General features: G+C 47.6%; 2 protein-coding genes across 3 annotated transcripts in view; both read right to left on the bottom strand.

Moving 5' to 3' along the window:
• LOC123764043 (basement membrane-specific heparan sulfate proteoglycan core protein) overlaps positions 1 to 21,490 on the bottom strand; it is a 211,305-nt gene extending 189,815 nt beyond the window's left edge. For both annotated transcript variants that reach the window (XM_069329857.1, XM_069329858.1), the window contains exon 1: positions 21,142 to 21,490. The gene's annotated coding sequence lies outside the window, so the exon portion shown is untranslated. The remainder of the gene's footprint in view (positions 1 to 21,141) is intronic.
• LOC138367676 (uncharacterized) lies at positions 17,409 to 18,332 on the bottom strand. Its single transcript, XM_069329635.1, has one exon. The coding sequence runs from the start codon at positions 18,330 to 18,332 to the stop codon at positions 17,409 to 17,411; it is 924 nt and encodes a 307-aa protein (XP_069185736.1).
• Positions 21,491 to 22,441: the final 951 nt, after the last annotated feature.

Raw genomic sequence — 22,441 nt, 5'->3', positions numbered from 1 at the left:
AGTGAAGGTCTGGCTCACACAGTGACGGTCTGGCTCACACAGTGACGGTCTGGCTCACACAGTGAGGGTCTGGCTCACACAGTGAGGGTCTGGCTCTCACAGTGAGGGTCTGGCTCACACAGTGAGGGTCTGGCTCACACAGTGACGGTCTGGCTCACACAGTGAGGGTCTGGCTCACACAGTTAGGGTCTGGCTCACACAGTGAGGGTCTGGCTCACACAGTGAGGGTCTGGTTCACACAGTCATGGTCTGGCTCTCACAGTGAAGGTCTGGCTCACACAGTGAGGGTCTGGCTCTCACAGTGAGGGTCTGGCTCACACAGTGAGGGTCTGGCTCACACAGTGAGGGTCTGGCTCACACAATGAGGGTCTGGCTCACACAGTCATGGTCTGGCTCTCACAGTGAGGGGTCTGGCTCTCCCAGTGAGGGTCTGGCTCTCACAGTGAGGGTCTGGCTCACACAGTGAGGGTCTGGCTCTCACAGTGAGGGTCTGGCTCTCACAGTGAAGGTCTGGCTCACACAGTGAGGGTCTGGCTCTCACAGTGAGGGTCTGGCTCACACAGTGAGGGTCTGGCTCACACAGTGAGGGTCTGGCTCACACAATGAGGGTCTGGCTCACACAGTCATGGTCTGGCTCTCACAGTGAGGGGTCTGGCTCTCCCAGTGAGGGTCTGGCTCTCACAGTGAGGGTCTGGCTCACACAGTGAGGGTCTGGCTCTCACAGTGAGGGTCTGGCTCACACAGTGAGGGTCTGGCTCACACAGTGAGGGTCTGGCTCTCACAGTGATGGTCTGGCTCTCACAGTGAGGGTCTGGCTCACACAGTGAGGGTCTGGCTCACACAGTGATGGTCTGGCTCTCACAGTGGGGGTCTGGCTCTCACAGTGAAGGTCTGGCTCACACAGTGAGGGTCTGGCTCACAAAGTGAGGGTCTGGCTCACACAGTGAGGGTCTGGCTCACACAGTGAGGGTCTGGCTCACACAGTGATGGTCTGGCTCTCACAGTGAGGGTCTGGCTCTCACAGTGAGGGTCTGGCTCACACAGTGAGGGTCTGGCTCACACAGTGATGGTCTGGCTCTCACAGTGAGGGTCTGGCTCACACAGTGAGGGTCTGGCTCTCACAGTGAGGGTCTGGCTCTCACAGTGAGGGTCTGGCTCTCACAGTGAGGGTCTGGCTCACACAGTGAAGGTCTGGCTCTCACAGTGAGGGTCTGGCTCTCACAGTGAGGGTCTGGCTCTCACAGTCAGGGTCTGGCTCTCACAGTGAGGGTCTGGCTCTCACAGTGAGGTGTCTGGCTCACACAGTGAGGGTCTGGCTCTCACAGTGAGGGTCTGGCTCTCACAGTGACGGTCTGGCTCACACAGTGAGGGTCTGGCTCTCACAGTGAGGGTCTGGCTCACACAGTGAGGGTCTGGTTCACACAGTGAGGGTCTGGCTCTCACACTAATGTTACGCTAGTAGCAAGGGAAGTAGTGGAACATTAGTGAGAGATAGTGAGGTGAGAGAGGAAGGGAAGGGAGAGAAGGAGGAGGGGGCGAGGGAGTATATTGGAATAAAGGGAAGAAAAGAGGGGAAGGAAACTGAAATGCTCGGAGGAAAAGATGGGAGAGGGGAAGTGGGGGTAGGGAGGGAAAGGGGGTCAGAGGGAAGAGAGAAGTGGAAGAATGGGAAATTAAGACAGCAAAAAAGGGGAGGATAGTGATAGAGGGAAGTGGGGAGAGGAGAGGAGAACTGGGAAGTGAGAAGAGGAAGGGGGGGGGGGTGGAGGTGGGTACACCTGGTACCCAATCTATTATACATACATATATATATATGTATATATAAATGCATAAATGAATATATAGTGTCAAGCTTCAATGGTCCCCAAGCCAACATGCATCAGAAAACTCTTGACCCCTGAAGGATTCGAACCCGGTCAGCCAGGGCCTCCATGCCCCTTGGCGTGTCGAGTACCTTAATCACTGACCCAACAGATTGGACATGTGACTGTACGTGTGCAGTCTGTTCCCTGAGTGGTTGGCCAAGGGACATGGACGCCCTGGCGGACTGGGTTCAAATCCTTCGGGAATCGCGAGGTTTTTAATATATTTATGGATGTCAGAAAAACAACATTGAAAAGGGAAGAAAGTTTTAACGCCTTCAATATGTTTTATCCCCGCAGGAAGGCAAGTTTGGGTAGCAGGTATAGCAGAGGTTGTGTAACAAACCCTGCTATTCATGGTTAGGGTAGCAGGTATAGCAGCCTTGGGAGCTGCTATACCTCCTGCTTTTTTCTGGCAAGCCCAGTAGCGCAGTTGGTAGAGCGACTGTCTCCAGTGCTGGAGGTCAGGTGATTGACGCACCTATTGCCTCGAACCAGGAACTAGTAAGTTCTCATCCAAAACGTAAGGACAATGTCGACTGAATTTGACTATAACTGGAAACTGAGACAACAAAATCTAAGGTGAACTTTATAAGGTGATGGAGTTGGAGATGCTGTGACTAGGTGACTACGTCTGGGCTCACGACTGCTGTAGGGAGACGATTATTCTCACAAGGAATCCTGAATAATATGAGTGTAACAATATTTAAGTGTGAAAATACTTTTAAATTTCCTGAAGGCTAGACTTGAGCTTATAGGCTCGCTCTGCAAATAGACTACTTACTGGCGAGGTCAGAAGAATGTGGTACAGTGTGGACAGGTTGAGATAAATGGAACACATGTTATTGTTTAACATGAATTTTAAGTACATTGTTAATTGGTCAGTTTCTCCATACACCTGATTTTGTCACATTGCTATGCTCATTATTTCCTTGTGAATGTCTTTCAGTGATTGAAACTCTAGTACGATTTCTGTTGGAGAGTCGATGACGTTTCGCGATGGTAGAGAGAGAGAGAGAGAGAGAGAGAGAGAGAGAGAGAGAGAGAGAGAGAGAGAGAGAGAGAGAGAGAGAGAGAGAGAGAGAGAGAGAGAGAGAGAGAGAGAGAGAGAGAGATAGATAGATTTATATGCTAAATATTATAATTCCTTCACATTATCAGTGTTGTCAATATGTTTTGGTTCTTAAGCAGTAAATCGGGAAGCCACTTTTTCTAAATGCTCGAATCTTTTTACCCGAGATATTTATTATAACACGGAAGGACACTAAATGAAATTAAATAATGAATTTCTTTCGAGCATGAATTATTATGAATTATTCCTTCATCTTCTGTAATTTCATTATGGAATCCTTTGTCTTTTACGTTCTATTCGCTGCTTGTATTCCGTATTAGTAATTCCGTATTATTCCGTATACACAATTTCAAGCCAACTCAGTTGCTTCATTTTCAATCCGTTTGAATTCAGATTCATACTCATTTCGCTTATTTTTCATATCTTTTTTTTTAATGATGACTCAAATGAAAAGCCATTACCAGATTTATATGACTTTTCTGCACGTGGCTAAAATAGAAGCCTCGTCGAGCACGTTACTGCAGACTACAGGAACAACTGGTCATTCATAATTACTGAATGTGTCGAGTATAACCTTCGCCTCAGCGAGGTGTTGCGGAGTCGAGTTATTATCTCAATCCAGAATTCGTTGTCGAGCAAACCACTACTGCTGATCAGTCCACTTGTCAGAAGACGCTGAAGGGTGTGTAGGGAAATTGATCATTACTATTTACATATTTGATGACGATTAATTAGTAATACATTATTTTTAGTATTATTAATACAGGATAAAAACTGACATTTATGTATTTTGTGAATATTATGTTAAGATACAGGATGAACAACCCAGCGGGTTTTCTTCCTATTGGGGAGTGTTGTACATGCTGCTATGGCGGTGTGTCCACTCACAAGATGAGTGGCGCTGCCCAATACTGTCACTATGGCGGTGTGTCCACTCACAAGATGAGTGGCGCTGCCCAATACTGTCACTATGGCGGTGTGTCCACTCACAAGATGAGTGGCGCTGCCCAATACTGTCACTATGGCGGTGTATCCACTCACAAGATGAGTGGCGCTGCCCAATACTGTCACTATGGCGGTGTGTCCACTCACAAGATGAGTGGCGCTGCCCAATACTGTCACTATGGCGGTGTGTCCACTCACAAGATGAGTGGCGCTGCCCAATACTGTCACTATGGCGGTGTGTCCACTCACAAGATGAGTGGCGCTGCCCAATACTGTCACTATGGCGGTGTGTTCACTCACAGGATGAGTGGCGCTGCCCAATACTGTCACTATGGCGGTGTGTCCACTCACAAGATGAGTGGCGCTGCCCAATACTGTCACTATGGCGGTGTGTCCACTCACAAGATGAGTGGCGCTGCCCAATACTGTCACTATGGCGGTGTGTCCACTCACAAGATGAGTGGCGCTGCCCAATACTGTCACTATGGCGGTGTGTCCACTCACAAGATGAGTGGCGCTGCCCAATACTGTCACTATGGCGGTGTGTCCACTCACAAGATGAGTGGCGCTGCCCAATACTGTCACTATGGCGGTGTGTTCACTCACAGGATGAGTGGCGCTGCCCAATACTGTCACTATGGCGGTGTGTCCACTCACAAGATGAGTGGCGCTGCCCAATACTGTCACTATGGCGGTGTGTCCACTCACAAGATGAGTGGCGCTGCCCAATAAACTCGCCCCTCGGGGCAAAATTAAAAAAAAAATATGTTAAGATTTACACCAAATTTCTCGCAGTCTCCGAAGGTCTTTGTCAAGGTGTGAGTGTGTGGTGAGGACGACACACGTCTCAACGACTTGTGACATTAGGCGTTGAGATATAGCTAGAAACTTTATTCTTATTGCTTTTATTGTATTTGTTTGTTCGTCCGAGTCAAGAGTTGAAAACGTTTTGTTTGTTTACAATGTTATTATTTCAAGTGCATATAACAGTTATATTCAGCTGATAAAATAACTTTATTTTGTTTTATTAAATTAACTTGTATTTAAAAAAAATCTGACTTTAATCCTGTTCCTCAATAATTATATTGCAAAGGTCACACGTTTATTTGATGGAAAGTGAGCATACCTTCTGGTGGGTATACCCGCAGCACCTCCACTTCACGTAACATAATATGGTATATTTTATGCACCATATTCCGTTGCTATCTGGAACGTCTCTGGGTGAGATATGGTGTTTGATAAGATTTATTGATGAAGATTAAGCCACCCAAGAGGTGGCATGGACATGAATAGCCCGTAAGGATGTTTGGCAAGTATGGTAATGGGGATATATATATATGCGTAGTGGTGAGGTCCCTGGAATCACAAACCGAAACTGTCTCTATTTTCCGTTTGTTACAACGTGTAATAAAGGTGTTACATCTTGGCTTAACGTGTTTATGACGTATTAGAACGTTGTTACAACTTGCTATATTGGTTGTTATAACTGGTTAGGAGGTGTTAAAACTTGTTCGAACGTTGTACCAACGTCGTAGTTTCGGTGTGTGTTTGGCGGGGTGGAGCCAAGTGAGCCAGGCTGCGGAGCTCAGGTACCAGAGAATGGGCTTCCTCTGCTGTGATCTTCCATTGGTTGGTATCTTGGCCTCGGTCAGGCTTATATACCAACCAATAGTAAGGTTGATACCAATGGATTGGAATCAACCAATCTTGTTGTAAGATTGACACCAATAGATACAATCTTACTATCTATTGGTATTAACTAAGGTTGATACCAATGGATTGGAATAAACCAATCTTGTTGTAAGATTGACACCAATAGATACAATCTTACTATCTATTGGCATTAACTAAGGTTGATACCAATGGATTGGAATAAACCAATCTAGTTGTAAGATTGACACCAATAGATACAATATTACTATCTATTGGTATTAACTAAGGTTGATACCAATGGATTGGAATAAGCCAATCTAGTTGTAAGATTGACACCAATAGATACAATCTTACTATCTATTGGTATTAACTAAGGTTGATACCAATGGATTGGAATAAACCAATCTAGTTGTAAAATTGACACCAATAGATACAAATTAGTAAGGTGTGTTTGTATTGTCTTTTTATCTTTGATTAGGAAAGCTTCTAGAATTTGTTAATCTCCTGCCGTCAGTTGCAGCATCAAGCACCTCGTGTGTGTGTGTGTGTGTGTGTGTGTGTGTGTGTGTCTGTGTGTGTGTGTGTGTGTTGCTAAAGCATTGTTCTAGTGACTGTCACATCATGACGAGTTCCCACGTGATTTTTTGGAGCTGCTGCTTGTAGGTGACCTGTCAACCTTCTTGAAACTGTGGTAGTGGTCATGACAAACTGATGGCAGGTTGCATTCTTCATGGGGGCAAGTGTACTGCTACGCCACGCTGGCATTATGAAGAGTGGCTTGTTCTGTTTGGCCACTTCTTCATTATTAAGTCTGCTGGACTTCTTTTAGTCTTATAGTAAATTATGAGTTCAAATTTTTGTTGTGGTCGAGTTATTTTACTCTTCTGTAGAGTTTATGCTTTTTATAATGTGTTCATCCATCTTGTATTGGGTGTTTATATGATGAATTTATAATGTAAGTTGATGTGTGTGTGTGTGTGGGCGTCTGCTGGTAAGGGGGGGAGGGGTAGGGTTGCACCATTTATCTAGGTACTTCCTAATTCAGGTGTTCACTTCCTTGTTACTGTATCCATTGTTTCCGAAGGCTTAAGAACTTCGGTCCAATTCTTGGCACACCGCATCCCAGTCTGTGCAGCTGGCAAGGGCTGTATGTATGAACTCACACTTATATTGGTCATGGCCCTCGCTCAGGCCACCCACACACCCACACACACACCCACACACACACACCCCACACCCATGTGTGGGTGTCGTGTAGACTCGAGTGGTGACGGTGCGTCTCTGGTCTTGACGTATACGTCACGTACGATGACGTATACGTCGTCGAACAAATCGAATGCGCCGTCGATGCCAACTTCATGTGTGATCTGGAGTACTGAGAACTTGGTAGTGGTGCACTCAATGGGCTTCAGCTCTTAAAGGTCCTTGACACACACAAATGTCATCAATATACCTGCAATATAGACCTGGAACTTGTTTATGGACCTGGAGATCCTCTCTTTCAGTGAGCCCATCTAGAAATTAGCGAACAGGACACCGTATGGGGAGCCCAATGCCACTTGGTCGATTTGTGCTGTCTCCACAAGGAGGTTATCTTGAGGTTATCTTGAGATGATTTCGGGGCATAGCGTCCCCGCGGTCCGGTCCTCGACCAGGCCTCCACCCCCAGGAAGCAGCCCGTGACAGCTGACTAACTCCCAGGGACTTATTTACTGCTAGGTAACAGGAGCACCAGGGTGAAAGAAACTCTACCCATTGTTTCTCGCCGGCACCCGGGATCGAAGCCGGGACCACAGGATCACGCGTCCAGTGTTCTGTCCGCTCAGCCACTGGCTCCCACAGGGGGGGGGGTTGTACATGTCTCCACAGGGGGATATCTTCGTGCACGTCTCCAGAAGGCTACTAAGAAGGTCTCCGGGATATCTCACTTTGGTGTCGAGTGGTCTCGGTACACTTTGTCCATAATTAGATTGACTGTAGCATCTACGAGAACATTTGGTGAATAAGGATTCAACAGAAAGTGAGGTTGTTAGACGATCAGGTTTGTCGTCTTTCATGATATTCAAGAAATAGTTTATGCAAAATCTTCTCACAGAGCACTTGCAAAATCTATGAACCTTTGGTAGACCTGTCAAAGAGCAGCAGGAGGAGGTAATAGCCCTCGGAAGCCTGGCCACAAGACTAAATAAAAAGCAATAGCCGTGTGAGTTATCATGGCAGACGATCTTACAGATGAAGGGCGCAGAGTATTCATCAAATGAAAGGAACACGGGGCAAGAACCTTCCAATGAATGGCCTGAGAAGTACGACACCTGGTCTTCAGGGTACCTTCGTTCTCAGGCCTGGTACACTACTGTACCAGGCCTGGTACAGTAGTGTACCAGGCCCGGTACATTACTGTACCAAGCCCGGTACACTACTGTACCAAGCCCGGTACACTACTGTACCAAGTCCGGTACTCTACTGTACCAGGCCTGGTACACTACTGTACCAGGCCTGGTACACTACTGTACCAGGCCTGGTACACTACTGTACCAGGCCTGGTACACTACTGTACCAGGCCCGGCACACTACTGTACCAGGCCCGGTACACTACTGTACCAGGCCCGGTACACTACTGTACCAGGCCCGGTACACTACTGTACCAAGCCCGGTACACTACTGTACCAAGCCCGGTACACTACTGTACCAAGCCCGGTACACTACTGTACCAGGCCCGGTACTCTACTGTAACCTAACACTACCACCCATGGCTGGCGAAATTGCTAAACTGTTGAAACAGATATAAAAATCACTACAGTTTAATCAAACAGCTATGGAAACATACTAAAATTCCTCGAAGTATACTCCTTGAATTACAGCCAAGACGGATACATGACAATGAACATCAGGAAAATACTGAAAGGCTTTGTTCAAATTCACAGATTCGGCTTTAAACTGTTTCAAACGATTCAGTGTCAAAAAAGAAGCTGCCTCGTATGAGCCAATTTGCCAATTAGTAGATTCCTTTAAAATTATGTTCTAATGAGATAATTCCTTTAAATTACAATGTGTAACCCAAAAGTGTGCAAAATAGAACAATATCACTCCTCTTAAAATGTAATGGAAATTCAAAGCGTCTCTCATGTTCTATAGAGGATAAAACACGTCCCTTGAGACAATCGCTAATTAACAGAACTGTTATTGTGTGTGTGTGCATGTCAGATTACCAGCTGCAAACACTAATAGTCTGGGAGATCAGACCGCTAAGATATCGAAAAAGGGGGGATAATGATCCTGAGAATCACTTCACTGAAAATACAAATAATGAGCATGGAAAAAAAAAAAACACACATTAAGGATCTGTGATGAACTTGAAGCACGGGAATAAATTGATGGTCTCTTGCTGTCATTTATTTTCCTGTTTCCCCCCAAAGACCCGCGATTACTTTGACCCTTCAGAGGCGCATCAAACAATTAGTTGGAGTAATGTAATTACGGAGACGCAGGAAACTGCTCCTTCCTCGTTAGTCTCGGCACAAAAACACGGCTTTTATTGGCAAACACAAATTACTTCGGGTAATTAGATGTGGTTGGGCGTTGCTTGGCACAGAGAGAGACAATCTTATTTAATTAGGAATAAGACAGAGAGCGTGAGTAAGTTTTAATAAGTTTTAAGGAAGTTTTCTGTAAGTTTCTGGTTATTGAGAGGTACTCGAGTGATGAATAGTTACCTCAACAAACATATACGAACTAAACAATATATATATATATATATATATATATATATATATATATATATATATATATATATATATATATATATATATATATATATGGTGTAACGAAATATGAATATGCTAATAAACAATATATATTCTTTCATAAACAACAATTTATATAATGCGATATATACTCGTGCGAATAGTTTTAAAGCTGTATATAAACATTAATGTTGAAGTCTGTCGCCCGGGCCGCCGTCCACAGGGAAGGGGGGAGGTTTGGGGGGCCCGGGCCGCCGTCCACGGGGGGGAGGGCTGTTTGGCCCGGGCCGCCGTCCACGGGGGGGGGGCTGTTTGGCCCGGGCCGCCGTCTACGGGGGGGGGGGCTGTTTGGCCCGGGCCGCTGTCCATAGGGGGGGGTCTGGGTGGCCCGGGCCACCGTCCACAGGGGGGGGGTGTCTGGGTGGCCGGGCCACCGTCCACGGGGGGGGGGTCTGGGTGGCCCGGGCCGCCGTCCACAGGGGGGGGGGGGGTCTGGGTGGCCCGGGCCGCCGTCCCCGGGGGACCCGTTATCAGGGCGCGCTTGAGTCGCCGTCCTCAGACTGGAACCTCAGCTGTGCTGGTTTTTATACACCTCGAATATTTTACCCTTGGATAAACGTTTTTAAAACAAATCGGTCGCTTGAAGAAAGTGTAATGAACGAGGGTGGGTACTGCCCACTGGATGGGGGGTGGGTACTGCCCCCTGGATGGGGGGTGGGTACTGCCCACTGGATGGGGGGGTGGGTACTGCCCACTGGATGGGGGGTGGGTACTGCCCCCTGGATGGGGGGTGGGTACTGCCCACTGGATGGGGGGGTGGGTACTGCCCACTGGATGGGGGGTGGGTACTGCCCCCTGGATGGGGGGTGGGTACTGCCCCCTGGATGGGGGGTGGGTACTGCCCACTGGATGGGGGGGTGGGTACTGCCCACTGGATGGGGGGTGGGTACTGCCCCCTGGATGGGGGGTGGGTACTGCCCACTGGATGGGGGGGTGGGTACTGCCCCCTGGATGGGGGGTGGGTACTGCCCCCTGGATGGGGGGTGGGTACTGCCCCCTGGATGGGGAGTGGGTACTGCCCACTAGATGGGGGGTGGGTACTGCCCCCTGGATGGGGGGTGGGTACTGCCCGCTGGATGGGGGGTGGGTACTGCCCACTGGATGGGGGGTGGGTACTGCCCACTGGATGGGGGGTGGGTACTGCCTACTAGATGGGGGGTGGGTACTGCCCACTGGATGGGGGGTGGGTACTGCCCACTGGATGGGGGGGTGGGTACTGCCCGCTGGATGGGGGGTGGGTACTGCCCATTGGATGGGGGGTGGGTACTGCCCGCTGGATGGGGGGTGGGTACTGCCCGCTGGATGGGGGGTGGGTACTGCCCACTGGATGGGGGGTGGGTACTGCCCCCTGGATGGGGGTGGGTACTGCCCACTGGATGGGGGGTGGGTACTGCCCACTGGATGGGGGTGAGTACTGCCCCCTGGATGGGGGTGGGTACTGCCCACTGGATGGGGGGTGGGTACTGCCCACTGGATGGGGGTGGGTACTGCCCACTGGATGGGGGTGGGTACTGCCCCCTGGATGGGGGTGGGTACTGCCCACTGGATGGGGGGTGGGTACTGCCCACTGGATGGGGGGTGGGTACTGCTCCCTGGATGGGGGGTGGGTACTGCCCCCTGGATGGGGGTGGGTACTGCCCACTGGATGGGGGGTGGGTACTGCCCCCTGGATGGGGGTGGGTACTGCCCACTGGATGGGGGGTGGGTACTGCCCCCTGGATGGGGGTGGGTACTGCCCACTGGATGGGGGTGGGTACTGCCCACTGGATGGGGGGTGGGTACTGCCCACTGGATGGGGGGTGGGTACTGCCCACTGGATGGGGGGTGGGTACTGCCCACTGGATGGGGGGTGGGTACTGCCCATTGGATGGGGGTGGGTACTGCCCACTGGATGGGGGTGGGTACTGCCCACTGGATGGGGGGTGGGTACTGCCCCCTGGATGGGGGTGGGTACTGCCCACTGGATGGGGTGTGGGTACTGCCTCCTGGATGGGGGTGGGTACTGCCCACTGGATGGGGGGTGGGTACTGCCCACTGGATGGGGGTGGGTACTGCCCATTGGATGGGGGTGGGTACTGCCCACTGGATGGGGGGTGGGTACTGCCCATTGGATGGGGGTGGGTACTGCCCACTGGATGGGGGGTGGGTACTGCCCATTGGATGGGGGGTGGGTACTGCTCACTGGATGGGGGGTGGGTACTGCCCACTGGATGGGGGGTGGGTACTGCCCATTGGATGAGGGGGTGGGTACTGCCCATTGGATGGGGTGGGTACTGCCCACTGGATGGGGGGTGGGTACTGCCCCCCTGGATGGGGGTGGGTACTGCCCCCTGGATGGGGGGTGGGTACTGCCCATTGGATGGGGGGTGGGTACTGCCCATTGGATGGGGGGTGGGTATTGCTCATTGGATGGGGGGTGGGTACTGCCCCCTGGATGGGGGGTGGGTACTGCCCCCTGGATGGGGTGTGGGCACTGCCCACTGGATGGGGGGTGGGTACTGCCCCCTGGATGGGGTGTGGGTACTGCCCACTGGATGGGGGGTGGGTACTGCCCACTGGATGGGGGTGGGTACTGCCCACTGGATGGGGTGTGGGTACTGTCCACTAGATGGGGGTGGGTACTGCCCACTGGATGGGGGTGGGTACTGCCCACTGGATGGGGGTGGGTACTGCCCACTGGATGGGGGTGGGTACTGCCCACTGGAGAGGTCAGCATTAGCCACTGGTTCAAAACAGGCCAAAATAAATTTTTATTATTGTTTTGTTTACAGATAACAAAATATATGAATGGTGTGAAAACTTCTCAAAAGAGGCCTCTCACCCATTCATTTCCATGATACATACTGCATGTATATGACACATTTTCATGATACATAGTGCCAGTGTCATGATGCATAGTGTTAGTGTCATGATACATAGTGCCAGTGTGATGATACATAGTGCCAGTGTGATGATACATAGTGCCAGTGTGATGATACATAGTGCCAGTGTGATGATACATAGTGCCAGTGTCATGATACATGGTGCCAGTGTCATGATACATAGTGCCAGTGTCATGATACAGTGTTAGTGTCATAATACATAGTGCCAGTGTCATGATACATAGTGCCAGTGTCGTGATACACAGTGCCAGTGTCATGATACATAGTGTCAGTGTCATGATACATAGTGCCAGTGTCGTGATAAATAGTGCCAGTGTCATGATACATAGTGCCAGTGCCGTGATACATAGTGCCAGTGTCGTGATACATAGCGCCAGTGACATGATATATAGTGCCAGTGTCGTGATACATAGTGTCAGTGTCGTGATACATAGCGCCAGTGTCATGATACATAGTGCCAGTGTCATGATACAGTGCCAGTGTCATGATACAGTGTTAGTGTCATGATACATAGTGCCACTGTCGTGATACATAGTGCCAGTGTCGTGATACATAGTGCCAGTGTCATGATACATAGTGCCAGTGTCATGATACAGTGTTAGTGTCATGATACATAGTGCCAGTGTCATGACACATAGTGTCATGATACATAGTGCCAGTGTCATGATACATAGTGCCAGTGTCGTGATACATAGTGCCAGTGTCATGATACATAGTGCCAGTGTCATGATACATAGTGCCAGTGTCACTTCATATTACCATTTGCAGGATTCCTAATATCACTCGGGAAGTATTCGCTTGTGTTCTTAACATTTGTAAATGCCATCAAACTAAAGTTGTTATTAATCTGAAATCAACATGATTTTGAGCTATAGATTAATCGTCCTCAGGGTGATGGTGAGGGAGGTCAGGGTGTGATGGTGAGGTAGGGGGATGAGGGTGAAGAAACATCTCTACCACCATCAACATCACCACCTGTGCTAGTAACAAAAACAACAGTCACAATGCCAGCAAGAATAACAAATCGTTATTAAATCATTCACACCCCACAACAGTTAAGATGTTTACACGCGTCTCCCCTTAAACAGCCAATGTTGACATTCTTCTTCTGTAGTCGTTTCCAGACTGTAAATTTGATTATAAACGAGAAGCTATGTTTGTGTGCCTCGAATGTCAAGTCAATGAGAGATGTCATGAATATGCAATTTATGATTTAAAAGCAAAACTCCTCTGGCACGGAAATCACTTCACCCCCGCTCGATATATTACTTCAGAACCTATATATATGTAAACAACATTTTTTAAAAGAAAATGATGCGGACACACGAAGAGCATTTGTTCGTATATATATATATATATATATATATATATATATATATATATATATATATATATATATATATATATATATATATATATATATATATATTATATATATATATATATATATATATATATATATATATATATATATTATATATATATATATATATATATATATATATATATATATATATATATATATATATATATATATATATATATATATATATATATATATATATATATATATATATATATATATATATATATATATATATATATATATATATATATATATACAGCAGTTTCTCTAAGCATGTGTCTATGGGAGGAATGAAAGGTTACAGCGAAGAGGTTCTACAGGTACAGACTGTAATATATACTCGTTATGGCAAGCCAAGTACAAAGCTGAACACGACACCATAATATGCAACATTATATATTCAAACAAGTTCCCTGGCAAGCCGCCGGAAGATAATTATCAATACACAAATTATGTTCAGTAAGAAAATAAATGTACGTTTTTAATTCCATTTAGAAAAAGAAAACTGCACAAAATAGTAACTCATTCCTTATTTTACCCGCTTTTATACCAACACTTAACAACAAGTGCTCTTATAACACTTAGCAGTCCATTCGCCCCAGGCATAAAGGCCACGGGAATACCTGACTTTGTAACTAAAAACATTCACATATGAATTACCCACAACTCCGGCATCCGTTTCTTCTGCAAGTGACACATGGCTTGCATTATGGTGCAGGGGTTTGGTCACTCCAACACACAAGGAATATATATATATATATATATATATATATATATATATATATATATATATATATATATATATATATATATATATATATATATATATATATATATATTTTCCTGCAAAACATACAGCATAGCATGATAAAGTTAGTCTCCTGCATAGTGCATCTTCTACACGGGTAGCTGTATTTGTTAGCATGATTCTTCACGGGTAACTGTATTTGTTAGCATGATTCTTCACGGGTAACTGTATTTGTTAGCATGATTCTACACGGGTAGCTGTATTTGTTAGCATGATTCTATACGGGTAACTGTATTTGTTAGCATGATTCTACACGGGTAACTGTATTTGTTAGCATGATTCTACACGGGTAACTGTATTTGTTAGCATGATTCTACACGGGTAACTGTATTTGTTAGCATGATTCTACACGGGTAACTGTATTTGTTAGCATGATTCTACACGGGTAACTGTATTTGTTAGCATGATTCTACACGGGTAACTGTATTTGTTAGCATGATTCTACACGGGTAACTGTATTTGTTAGCATGATTCTACACGGGTAACTGTATTTGTTAGCATGAGGCATGATGCTAAGGGTACAAAACTTCATTTGTGGTCATGATTTCACGCACACAAATTATAAGTCTGCACACACACACACACACACACACACACACACACACACACACACACACACACACACACACACACACACACTCACACACACACACACACACACACACACACACACACACACACACACACACACACACACACACACACACACACACACACACACACATTTTTGTGGAAGCTGACTCCATACACAGTTTTAAATGTAGATTTGATAGAGCCCAGTAGGCTCAGGAATCTGTACACCAGTTGATTGACGGTTGAGAGGCGGGACCAAAGAGACCAAAGCTCAACCCCCGCAAACACAATTTGGTGAGTACAATTAGGTGAGTAAACACACGTTCAATCTATTAGCGCGTCTTTGTTGGTGAAAATGTGTATAAGTAAGCCTGGCCCGACGGATTTAGTACTGATATCTATAATACTTGAGCAATACGGACTCTGAAACCTCATACGTCTTGCCAAGATAACAACCACACACACAAACTCCCTCCTTCTCCCCCCACCCACGATTCAGTGGATTCAGATTCCAGATACCTGTTATCATCTTATAGGAACTGATGCCAATATTGCAATCATGATTCTTCACATGTCCACACATGCCCATTGCCTCTATGGTGCTATTGGCAATGTTCTCAATGGCATGATACAGTAGGTACTCATTGATTCTACAGGTACAGCAGGATTCTACAAGCGTACATGTTCAATACCAACCATGATCGTACAGTACCGACGCTCTGCAACTATCCTAACCCGTACAGGTACAGGTACAGGTACCCGGTGACTATCCCTCACCCCTACAGGTACTAATACCCAGTAATTACCCTGATCCTACAGGTACAAATACCCAGTAACTATCCTGATCCTACAGGTACAGATATCCAATACCTTTCTTTTAGTGGTTCTACCTGTACAACCAAACCACTTGGGCTGGACGGTAGAGCGACGGTCTCGCTTCATGCAGGTCGGCGTTCAATCCCCCAAACTCGTCCAAGTGGTTGGGCACCATTCCTTCCCTCCGTCCCATCCCAAATCCTTATCCTGACCCCTTCCAAGTGCTATAAAGTCATAATGGCTTGGCGCTTCCCCCTCATACTTAAACAAAATCTACCTGTCCATCATAAACACCATGTTTTATCCCAGTAAAGGTGACATATTAATCGGTTTTTTGTTTGTCCTAATCCAAACACATTTATTATTGAACTAATCGTAACGATTGGGCTAATCCCCTGATCCATAGAGGTCGGGTGAGCGGCCGAGTGAGAGCATACTGATACTTGGTACTTAGTCAATATGACACACTCGGTTTAACTAGTGATCCCCTAGTATGTGCGGAACACCACTCCCCCCCCCCCTGTTTTACACCCCTAATGGGTAGTTCTGGTGTTCGGGGTCATGGTGGTGATCGACGTAGTTCCCTTCTTCGTGATGATGATGTACGTTCGTTCAACATCCGGTCAGAATTACTGTGGAACACTTGAGGGATTCGAACAGCCTTCGGATGTGGGATTTATGATGTGTGAGCAACGTGCTCGCTATCTCTGCATTGTTTATGCAATGTATTCACCTAATTGTATTCACCTAGTTGTGCTTGCGGGGGTTGAGCTCTGTCCTTTCGGCCCGCCTCTCAACTGTCAATCAACTGTTACTAGTTACAAATTTTTTGTCTTCACACACACACACACACACACACACACACACACACACACACACACACACACACACACACACACACACACACACATACACACACACACACACACACACACACACACACACACACACACAGGGAGAGAGACATAGGGAGCCGGCCGGCCGAGCGGACAGCACGCTGGACATGCGATCCTGTGGTCCTAGGGTTCGATCCCGAGCGCTGGCGAGAAACGATGGGCAGATTTTTTTTCACCCTATGCCCCCTGTTACCTAGCAGTAAATAGGTACCTGGGAGTTAGTCAGCTGTCACGGGCTGCTTCCTGGGGTGTGTGTGTGTGGTGTGGAAAAAAAGTAGTTAGTATAGTTGATTGACAGTTGAGAGGCGGGCCGAAAGAGCAAAGCTCAACCCCCGCAAACACAACTAGATGAATACACACTCACACACACACACACACACACACACACACACACACACACACACACACACACACACACACACACACACACACACACACACAGGAAGCAGCCCGTAACAGCTGTCTAACTCCCAGGTACCTATTTACTGCTAGGTAACAGGTGCATCCAAGTGAAAGAAACTCAGCCCATTTGTTTCTCGCCGGCGTCGTGAATCGAACCCGGGACCACAGGATCACGCGTCCAGCGTGGTGTCCAGTCAGCCACCGGCGTGTGTGTGTGTTGCTGTATTAATGTATGATGAATGTACGAAATTCTGGATGTTGCTACCAACTTTATGAGGTTCATGCAACATTCATATTGGATTTGCAACGTTCATTATATATTTACAAAGTTTATGATATCTGAGCGTCCTGCATGACGTCCCTGCAACCTGGATGACGTCCCTGCAGCCTGGATGACGTCCCTGCAACCTGGATGACGTCCCTGCAGCCTGGATGACGTCCCTGCAGCCTGGATGACGGCCCTGCAGCCTGGATGACGTCCCTGCAGCCAGGATGACGTCCCTGCAGCCTGGATGACGGCCCTGCAGCCTGGATGACGGCCCTGCAGCCTGGACGACGTCCCTGCAGCCTGGATGACGTCCCTGCAGCCTGGATGACGTCCCTGCAGCCTGGATGACGTCCCTGCAGCCAGGATGACGTCCCTGCAGCCTGGATGACGGCCCTGCAGCCTGGATGACGGCCCTGCAGCCTGGATGACGTCCCTGCAGCCTGGATGACGTCCCTGCAGCCTGGATGACGTCCCTGCAGCCTGGAAGACGGCCCTGCAGCCTGGATGACGTCCCTGCAGCCTGGATGACGGCCCTGCAGCTTGGATGACGTCCCTGCAGCCTGGATGACGGCCCTGCAGCCTGGATGACGTCCCTGCAGCCTGCATAACGTCCCTGCAGCCTGGATGACGTCCCTGCAGCCTGGATGACGGCCCTGCAGCCTGGATGACGGCCCTGCAGCCTGCAAGACGTCCCTGCAGCCTGCATGACGTCCCTGCAGCCTGCAAGACGTCCCTGCAGCCTGCATGACGTCCCTGCAGCCTGCATGACGTCCCTGCAGCCTGCAAGACGTCCCTGCAGCCTGCAAGACGTCCCTGCAGCCTGCATGACGTCCCTGCAGCCTGCAAGACGTCCCTGCAGCCTGCATGACGTCCCTGCAGCCTGCATGACGTCCCTGCAGCCTGCATGACGTCCCTGCAGCCTGCATGACGTCCCTGCAGCCTGCATGACGTCCCTGCAGCCTGCATGACGTCCCTGCAGCCTGCATGACGTCCCTGCTGCCTGCAAGACGTCACTACAACCTGCATTATGTCAATGCTGCTTGTCCGATATGATATCTGTTATTGCTTTATGACGCCTAGTCAAGTTCCATGGTGTCCGTGCATCCTCCATGGTAGGGAGCCGGTCGGCCGAGCGGACAGCACGCTGGACTTGTGATCCTGTGGTCCCTGGTTCGATCCCGGGCGCCGGCGAGAAACAATGGGCAGAGTTTCTTTCACCCTATGTCCCTGTTACCTAGCAGTAAAATAGGAACCTGGGTGTTAGTCAGCTGTCACGGGCTGCTTCCTGGGGATGGAGGCCTGGTCGAGGACCGGGCCGCAGACACTAAAGCCCCGAAATCATCTCAAGATAACCTCAAGAAGATGGTGTCCGTGCATCCTCCAGGGTGTCCGTGCATTCTCCAGGGTGTCCGTGCCTCCTCCAGGGTGTCCGTGCATCCTACAAGGTGTCCGTGCATCTTCCAGGGTGTCCGTGCATCCTACAAGGTGTCCGTGCATCTTCCAGGGTGTCCGTGCATCCTCCAGGGTGTCCGTGCATCCTCCAAGGTGTCCGTGCATCCTCCAGGGTGTCCGTACATCCTCCATGGTGTCCGTGCATCCTTTAGGGTGTCCGTGCATCCTCCAAGGTGTCTGTGCATCCTCCAGGGTGTCCGTACATCCTCCATGGTGGCCGTACATCCTCCATGGTGTCCGTGCATCATCCGTGGTGTCCGTGCATCCTCCGTGGTGTCCGTACATCCTTCAGGATGTCTGTGCATCCTCCAGGGTGTCTGTACATCCTCCAGGGTGTCCGTACATCCTCCATGGTGGCCGTTCATCACCCAGGGTGTCTGCGTCCTCCAGGGTGTCCGTACATCCTCCATGGTGTCCGTGCATCCTCCAGGGTGTCCGTGCATCCTCCAAGGTGTCCGTGCATCCTCCAGGGTGTCCGTACATCCTCCATGGTTGCCGTACATCCTCCATGGTGTCCGTGCATCATCCGTGGTGTCCGTGCATCCTCCGTGGTGTCCGTACATCCTTCAGGATGTCTGTGCATCCTCCAGGGTGTCTGTACATCCTCCAGGGTGTCCGTACATCCTCCATGGTGGCCGTTCATCACCCAGGGTGTCTGTGCATCCTCCAGGGTGTCCGGGCATCCTCCAGGGTGTCCGTACATCCTCCAGGGTGTCCGTCCATCCTCCATGGTGGCCGTGCAAGGTTCAGGATGTCCGCCATTATAGACAGTCCACTTCATGACCTCTTATGACGATCCAGCTGTGTGTGAACCTCCTGAAGAGAATAATTTAAGATCTTCCGACCTAGTTGGAGAAGTGATTCCGACTCCCTGGTCCCCTGTCATCCTCCCCTAGAGTAAACAAACGCAGCCTCACACCGCTAACTGTGTCACGAGACGAGGGTTGAATCCCTTCTGATGTGATGTAATCACTCACATAGACTAGATACCAGAACGGCTTCAACCTCTCGTCTACCCCCCCCCCATCCTGATTCGAAACACTAATTGCCCAATTAACGCTCAGGAAATTAGATTAATCACCACGTTGACTAACACTGATGGCCTCTAATCCGCGGCCCTGATGCAAATTATTGTTGTAAATAATTGTTGTAAATTATTCTTGCAAATAAGTGTTGCAAATTATTTTTGCCCTTTTTTGTCAGGGTGAGGGTAAATTATCGCTCTACATATATTATATGTGAACGTTTTTAAACTCTCCACGTTTAAAGGTGTATATATATATATATATATATATATATATATATATATATATATATATATATATATATATATATAACTGAAAACTCACACCCCAGAAGTGACTCGAACCCATACTCCCAGAAGCAACGCAACTGGTATGTACAAGACGCCTTAATCCACTTGACCATCACGACCGGACATAATGAGGTGATAGCCTAAGCTATTTGAACCACCTCACCGCCGGCACTCGGATAGTAATCTTGGGCATAGCATTTTACCAAATCACCTCATTCTTTGGGGCACACGTGAGGAACACAAATGCGAACAAGCCTGAATGGTCCCCAGGACAATATGCAACTGAAAACTCACACCCCAGAAGTGACTCGAACCCATACTCCAGTTGCGTTGCTTCTGGGAGTATGGGTTCGAGTCACTTCTGGGGTGTGAGTTTTCAGTTGCATATTGTCCTGGGGACCATTCAGGCTTGTTCGCATTTGTGTTCCTCACGTGTGCCCCAAAGAATGAGGTGATTTGGTAAAATGCTATGCCCAAGATTACTATCCGAGTGCCGGCGGTGGGGTGGTTCAAATAGCTTAGGCTATCACCTCATTATGTCCGGTCGTGATGGTCAAGTGGATTAAGGCGTCTTGTTTAACAGCAAAAAGAACATAAGACAACGATAAGACCAGTTGCGTTGCTTCTGGGAGTATGGGTTCGAGTCACTTCTGGGGTGTGAGTTTTCAGTTGCATATTGTCCTGGGGACCATTCAGGCTTGTTCGCATATATATATATATATATATATATATATATATATATATATATATATATATATATATATATATATATATATACATTTTATATATATATATATAATATACAAATATATATATATATATATATATATATATATATATATATATATATATATATATATATATATATATATATATATATATTATAATATAATATATATTGGGAATTTAGTCCAGAACCTGCTCATGTGCTCCAAATTGATTCATATAAACACATCAAAGCCATCTTTCAACAAGTTCATTTTCCTCCTAAGGAATTACTGTGGCCAAACACCACATGACTGACTCACCTGAGTGCAGACTGGAGGAGTCTTGGCCGCCACACACGCCACTATAATATTTCTAATCCACTTTCAAAACTTCAAAAGCTTGACTTGCTTCGTTAGCCTCATTAGCGAAACCAATCATTTTGTTTTTTTATTTACCATCTGCGCGCACAAATCATCGCGTTGTTTGTATAACTGTTACTTCCATTCAGTTTTCAGGACTTCCGTAATATATTAATGCATATTTACCCCCTCTCACTTAAACAAAAAAAGAAATATTGATTTTCCGTGTTGGTAGAATTAATGTGATGGTTGCGAGGCGAGAACAGGGGTCGGGCGAGGCGGCGGGCGCCTGGTCACACGCGGCTCTCCCGGCTGTCCCACACTCAACTGAAGCCTCGCTCAGGCGCGCTCCTCCACCCTACGGCCGGGGGGCTCCTGGTGGCGGTGAAGGGTAGGGGGAGGTGGGACGGGAAGGGGACGGGTGGTGGACGGGGCTCACTGGGAGGGAAGGGAGGGTGGAGGGGGGTGGATTGATGGATGGGGAGAGAGAGAGAGAGGGAAGGATAGAGGTGGAACAGGCAGCCTACCAGTAGGAATATTGTGGTAAGTATTTTATTTCTCATGGATGTATTTAAATAGGACGCATATGTCGTACCAAATCGCCGGAACAGCTCAGCTAGGCCTAATTTATTAAGCCTATTTGCCTTAACAGCTATTGCGTGTGTAAATAATTTGCTATAATTCTCTACCAATATGAACTAATTTTATTAATTGCACTATATGACTGATTTATTTGTTATCTTTCATAATTGAACAGGTATATTGCATTTAAAATAGTTTTTAAAACTATCTGTGTCATTACCACCATGTATTATCATTATTTTGGCCAAATTATGCAGGGTTATGAGTTAATAGGTTTCGTTAAAGTATTTTACTAATTAATTCTTAGTAAACTTGTAAATATTGTTTATTGAAATAATGATGAAAGCTCAAGAAATCTTATTTAAATTCTCCTAACAGTGTATGTCTGTATGGAAGCAGTCTTTCTTGAAGACAAGTAGTAGTTTTCATGAGTAGGTTGGCCATTTTTTGGGTTTTATACGGCCAACCTACTCATGAAAACCTCTCCAGACACAAAGCAGAACGCCTTAAAGGAGAACAACGTCGTTTATGCCTTCAAATGCCCACTTGAGGACTGTAAGCCCCAAAGAAATCAGTATATAGGCAAGACAACATCTCTTTCCAGACGATTAACAATGCATAAGCAACAGGGCTCCATTAAGGAACATATAATCTCTTCCCACAACCAGACCATCACCAG

This window comes from Procambarus clarkii, chromosome 23 (assembly GCF_040958095.1).
Source record: "Procambarus clarkii isolate CNS0578487 chromosome 23, FALCON_Pclarkii_2.0, whole genome shotgun sequence".
Classification (NCBI taxonomy): Eukaryota; Metazoa; Arthropoda; class Malacostraca; order Decapoda; family Cambaridae; genus Procambarus; species Procambarus clarkii.
The sequence above is the reverse complement of the archived record's forward strand: the minus strand, read 5'-3'. Positions and strand labels throughout refer to the sequence as shown.

What these genes read in the sequence shown, in the direction of transcription:
- LOC138367676 (XM_069329635.1), bottom strand. Translation starts at nt 18,332, where the DNA reads ATGCAGGCTGCAGGGACGTCATGCAGGCTGCAGGGACGTCATGCAGGC.